General features: G+C 39.1%; 1 protein-coding gene across 1 annotated transcript; it reads right to left on the bottom strand.

Moving 5' to 3' along the window:
* Window positions 1-203: 203 nt before the first annotated feature.
* Window positions 204-6,209, bottom strand: gatm (glycine amidinotransferase (L-arginine:glycine amidinotransferase)). The gene is made up of 9 exons (XM_073464239.1): window positions 6,106-6,209; window positions 5,063-5,281; window positions 4,722-4,917; window positions 3,643-3,833; window positions 3,344-3,481; window positions 2,993-3,157; window positions 2,810-2,873; window positions 2,602-2,718; window positions 204-1,335 (listed from the first exon to the last, which is right to left on the bottom strand). Exons 1-9 carry the CDS (start codon window positions 6,172-6,174, stop codon window positions 1,223-1,225), a joined length of 1,272 nt encoding a protein of 423 aa, XP_073320340.1. The 5' UTR covers window positions 6,175-6,209; the 3' UTR covers window positions 204-1,222.

Genomic DNA, 6,209 nt, shown 5'->3' with positions numbered 1-6,209 from the left:
GAGACAACAGGACCTCAAAGAGGGTCGGGTTTGAGCTCAATTAAATTTTGGCATTTTTTCCAATTGTCATGAAAAACGGTTTGGCGACCAAAAGTCATTCCACACTTTGTATTTTGAATAATATTTAGTATGCGGTGTATTTTGTACATCAGGCACACTAAATAAGAAATAATATAATCAAAAAGAAATACACAACCACAAAATCACACACAACTTTCTTTAATTACATTAATAATATTGCATATTACAAAACATCACGTGCATTCCTCTGTTAAGCTCTAACTTCCCCTGAATTCAAGGCAGACTTGAAGAGGTAACCATCCTTAAATCCAACTGTATATGCAGCAAAGGAATTATGAAACATGAATCTACACAACAAAACACTTTTCAAGGCATTTTTGCATTGCACACACATAAGCAGCCAAGCACTGAGAATGACTAGCAGCATATAACTGGCCCAGTTTACAGTAGAAGAAAACAGCAGAGGCAGAAGGTATACAACATCTGATATGGACCGCATACTTTTTAAGTAAATATATAAAAACATCTATTTGTCGGGAAATCCAATAAAGAGTATGAAAAATATGAATAATACTTAATAATACTTAATATACTAGCGATAAGAAATCAGTATTGATTAATGACCTATGTAAAGACTTTTATACATTCTTTTAAATAAAAAAAATACTTTGGTAAAAGATAAAATGATGGTTTCTGACTTTTAATGAGGAGGTAGCATCTCTCCTCCTGTGCCCTTATCTGATGAATATCACATACCAAATTGTACCTTGTCCTCGAAGTTATGACTTTCAGATGTATAAGTCCTAAACTATGCAGCTTCACAATAGCCAGGCCAGAAATGCAGTTAATATTGAGATTACTGATTTAAGTAAAGTTATGTTAATTTGTTGCTAATTGAGCATATATCTGAATAAAGCTGTTTGCAAAAAGGCAGCAGTGTCAAATCAAAACAATTCAAACGTGTTCAATTAAGACATAAAGACCCAATCCAGAACAGGACTCTGGTGCCACCAGGGATCATGAGATCACCTCATCGTTAGTTCATGTTAGACTTGTTGACTTTGCAGCAGGTGACACCCAAACACACACACGTAGACTTGATTCACTGACAATAAAGATTTGATCATTAGAGTGCTATTAAGATTCGGGATTGAGGCTAAAATCTTCAAAGCTCAATAAAAACTGCCTATTTCTGGCAAGGCTAGTGGAAGTAGGACTGCAGGGTACCACGGCGGCGGACATCGGTTGTCCAGCAGTGGAAGCCACCACCCAGGGAATTGGCATGACGAATGTTCACCTTTATGGTCTGGATACCTGCAACAAAAAACACATTTACAGTAAGGATGGCTGCACAACATAGAGGGCTTAGTTTTCTGAGAATAAACCTTGAATTACAGAGTATTTCATTCATAAAATTGACCAGTAAGAACCGTCTCCAAAATCACACCAATGCTGTCACAATCAGACCTGGAGAAATTCACTCATGCACTCATTTTTCCCTCCTGTCTGACATAAACCAAAAGTCTCTCTGTTGCCTCCACCATCACCAATCCTGGCTTCTCTCTATTGGCTCCCTGTCTGATTCAGAACTGATTTTAAGATTTTACTGTTCACTTTTAAAGCTCGTTGGGTCTTGCCCTCAACAGCAGAAAGTCTGTTTGCAGCCTTCGATCCTCAGGTGTGGCCCCTCTGGCCGTCTCAAAGTCCAGTCTTAAATCTAAGGATTACCATGCTTTTGCAATCAGGACTTGTTGACTTTGGACTGATCGACTTGATGGGATACGGCTCACAAAATCAGTAACTTCCTTTAAATCACTTCTTAAAACTCACTTTAATGGAATTGCTTTTATATGAACTTTTTTTATTACTTTATATCTTTCTATCCTTTTATTCTTGTGACTGTTTTTGTAAAATCTGTTTTCAAAGGTGCTATATAATTAAAGTTATGAATAATTCTCTTGAAATGTATCTTTAGGGTGTAAAATGATTAGAGCTGCAACAATTAGTTGATTAATCGGTTAGCTGTCTACAGTTAAAGTAATACAAGTATTCGCTTAATTGTTTCATATCAGTTTTTGAAAAAAATGTCCAAAATGTCCTCTTCTATGACAGTAAACTGAATATCTTTGGGTTGTGGACAAAACAAGACATTTAAGAATGTCATGTTGAGCTTTTGAATAAAGTGATCAACATTTTCTGACATTTTATAGACCAAAGAACTTATCGATTCATTGAGAAAACAATTGACAGATTAATTAGCACTGAAAATAATTGTTAGTTGCAGCCCTGTAATAAAGACTTTGAGAGATGTCAGATCCAGCAGGTGTCAGCAGCAAGAAGACATGAAATGTTTAATTGATAAAACGATTAGTTCAGAAAACTGATCTGCAACTATTTTGCTGACTGACTAGTTTTTTAAAGTAATTTTTCAAGCAATAACACCAAAAATGATTTCATTCCAAACCCCTCATTGTGACATTTTATAGACCAAATGATTGAAATTAATAATGAAAATAATCATTAGTTGCAGGCGCAAAAATGATGGCTAAAAGAGATGTAAAAACTTGAATATGAACTCACCGAGACTCTCAAACATTTTGTGAATGGTGCTTTCATTGGCATCAACCATAACACGCTTCTCACCCAACATTAGGACATTCATGGACAGCCACTTGGAGGACATCCACAGAGGGTGGTCTGCACAGAAAAGGAGAGTGTGTTTTTTTTACAGCAAGAATTGAGTGTTGAGTGTCGCAGCAGAAGATAAGTCTTAGATTAAAAAACCCACCATCAGGAATCAAAGGTGTTGGTGGTTTCACAATAGTCCAGCCGGCCTTCTTGAACATGTCAACCTGAGGTGAAGGGACAAAGAGCAGAGGTGAACATGTGCTGTTCATCAGGTTAAAGTCCACCAGAGGGCAGCAGAGGGCACGGTGATAAAAGATAAGTAGACTCTCCTGTCTGACAGTACCTGGTGGCATGGGCGATCAGGGTTTGAGAGCACCAGTCCTGGCCCGATGATGTTAAAAGTGGCATCAATGTGCATGGGGTTTGGGTCCTTGAAGGAGATAATGTGGACCTTGTAGTCTGGGGCCAGATGACGGCGCATCCACTCAATTCCCATGAAGTTTGTAACCTGCAGAAAAAAAGAGGTTTGAGAGTCGTATCTATCTTCAGATGAAAGTACAGCATTTTTTTGAGTGTCCACTTGCACACAGATACTTCTAAATGTCATCTACTGTTCTAGCAGTAGCAAAATGTGTCTTTATTGTTGGTAAGAATTAGGAATTTCTCCCCATCATGTAGCAAATAGTGTTTGTACCTGACTCCTCTGGACAAAAAGATCCCTCCCAGCTCTGATGAAATCTGCTGCATCAAAGCAGGGCTCGTGCTCTGTGGTCACGAACTTCCCCTGGGCGGCCAGCATGTGTCTGTCCTCCACTGTGCGTATGGGGTAGTCCTGAGTGACACAATAATGATTTACACTCCAGCAGTTAAGCAGTAACGTCTCTCGCCAGTGCAATAGATAGCACGAGTCAAAGAGTTCAGAGGCGATAAGAACAGAACTAACAAGGTGTTTTAATGCACGTATAACTTTAATCTCACAAGATAGAGCCTCACCTGATCGTACAGATCGTCGGCCATCGTGGGTTTGGGAGCTGTGGTCCATTTAGCACCTTTACTGAAGTACTCCTTGATCAAAGGTCTGTAGGCTCGGTACTCAAAGAAGCGAGCCCTCCAGGCCATAGGAGCCTCGATAATTTCATTTCCCACGACCATGAGGATGTCTCTGGGCATGGCAGCATACATGCCTGCAACAGATTCGGCAATACACAATCAGCTGACAGAGAATATTTCAAATATACAACTGTTTTCATACACCAATAAATGTAAGACCGGCGGTGGAAGAAGTAGTCAGATTATTTACTTAAGTAAAAGTAGTCTTACACCATAGAAATATTCTATTACAAGTCTTGCACACAAACTCTTGAGTTTAATCAACAAAATGTACTTAAAGTATCAAAAGTAAATGTTTATGCAGAATAGGCCTTGTTATTATTATTATTATATAATTATATTCAGTGATGGAATGTAACTAAGTACATTTACTCAAGTACTACACTTAAGTACAGTTTAAAGTACTTGTACTTTACTTGAGTATTTCATTTTCTGCTACTTTATACTTCCACTACATTTTGGAAGCAAATATTGTACTTTTACTCTACTACACTTATGTGATAAGTTTAGTTACTAGTTACTTTGCAGATTACACGCTGCATCAGAGCCAGAATAGCATATTTTTATTTCACTACATTTTTCTAGCAGTACATCTGTCGCAAGACATTTCTTCTTAAGTACATTTAATATCAGATACTATAAGACTTTTTCTAAAGTACTATTTGTTTGGGTGACTTTCACTTTTACTCCACTTTTGGGTACTTTTTTCAACACTTATATTAATGGACAGTTATTATTGAACAGTTGTAGGCTGTTTAGTGGGAGCTTTTTTTAACAGTTATACATACATTTGTATACTAAAATCTATGAAAATGCGTCATATTTCCTAAACTGATTGTATGTTTTATGTGCAAAATGTGATTCTGCAATAAACTACAGCTGCCAAATAAATATAATGGAGTAGGTACTGGGAATGTAGGGTTATAAGTGAGCTATACCTCTGCTTTATGTATTATTTTTACCTGATGAGGTGAAGTCCGGAGTTTTGTACTCCATGGACCAGTCCAGTGGTTCTGGCCTCCTCACAGTGACGCCCTCGTGACGCAGAATATTGCACATTTCTTCAATCTCGGCAACAGCTTTTTTCAAGTGGTCCTCAGGAAAAGACTGGCCCCCATACTGCTGGTAGAAGGGCCAGTACTTATCATATGTGTTAGCCTGTTGAGAGGTTCACAGTACAACAACATGGAGTTAATCTCACAGTGAAAGTAAAGCATCATGTTACAGTTTTGGAAACATGCACAGACAGCAGTGTGGACACTGATCTGTGTGTTTTTCACAGATGTCATCTTGACATGCTTACTTTCACTTCCACAGTGAAGGGAGGCACGTGGGCGTTCTCAGCACGACCCACGATCACCTCCTCCAGAGGGTCCCATTCATTGTGACTGCACACAGGACATTCCTGCTGCAGGGGCTCAGTAACATGTTCTTCGTCCACTGCACGCTGAGACTGTGCAGCTGCTGCGCTCGAAGTGCTCTGGAAGGCCCTCTGCGCCCATCCAGTCACCGCCCGGCCGAGCTGAGGACGGAAATAACACAATATGTTTAATATTCTGCTGCTGGAAAAATGGATTTCATATTTGTGCAGGCAAGGATTTTGTAGAAATATGCACCTATTCTGAAAAATGCAACGTGTACACATGAATAGACTCTGTTGTAAACAAAACACCAAGGCTGCATGTTTGTATATTCTTCATGCCTGACATGAAGTGAAATTAAAGCTGATAGACCAATAAATTACTTTGCTGGCAGCTCACATACAAGAGGGCTAATTCAAGTAGAGTAAAACTGTGCGAAAGAAACAGTGACCTTAGATGTCAATGAGAAATGCCGTCTGTTGGTTTGGTGCCAAAGTACACGTGTTATTAAGAAGCCTTATCTCCGCAGATAGCGAGGCCTCTGCTGGCTCAGGAGCAGCTCGAGTGTCACTGAGTTTGGGAGCGCATCTGTGCCAAACAGCTGTTCACCGTCACTCAGACACCAGAGAGAGAAAAAACCAAAAACCTCTCAGCATTTAGAAACAAATCAATCCATGGACTGAGGTCTGCTGAGGAAATCTGTGTTTTTGTCTTTTTAGTCCAAACAGACGATTTGATGGGATTTTATTCTCGAGATTTTTTTTTTTTTTTTGTATTTCCGACAAAAAGTTTAATCACACAAACGATCAATCATCAATTCAATGATCTCAAGTGAAAGACGCAGCTCATATGCAGCACAGTGAAGAAAATGTCAAACAGATTTATTTTTTTTATTCATTTGACTGACATGTGCTTTAAAAAAACAACAAAAGGATACTTTTTCTAAAATTTCTGGAAACAACATAAAAACCACCGTTATACCAACCATGGCTCCGATCAGATGGGCAGCCTCGGCCCCCCTGCTACCTCCTCTCAGACACCTGACTCGCAGCATTGTCCAACGTAATAGTGAGTGTGTCAGTGAAGCGC

This window comes from Pagrus major, chromosome 4 (assembly GCF_040436345.1).
Source record: "Pagrus major chromosome 4, Pma_NU_1.0".
Taxonomy (NCBI): Eukaryota; Metazoa; Chordata; class Actinopteri; order Spariformes; family Sparidae; genus Pagrus; species Pagrus major.
The sequence above is the reverse complement of the archived record's forward strand: the minus strand, read 5'-3'. Positions and strand labels throughout refer to the sequence as shown.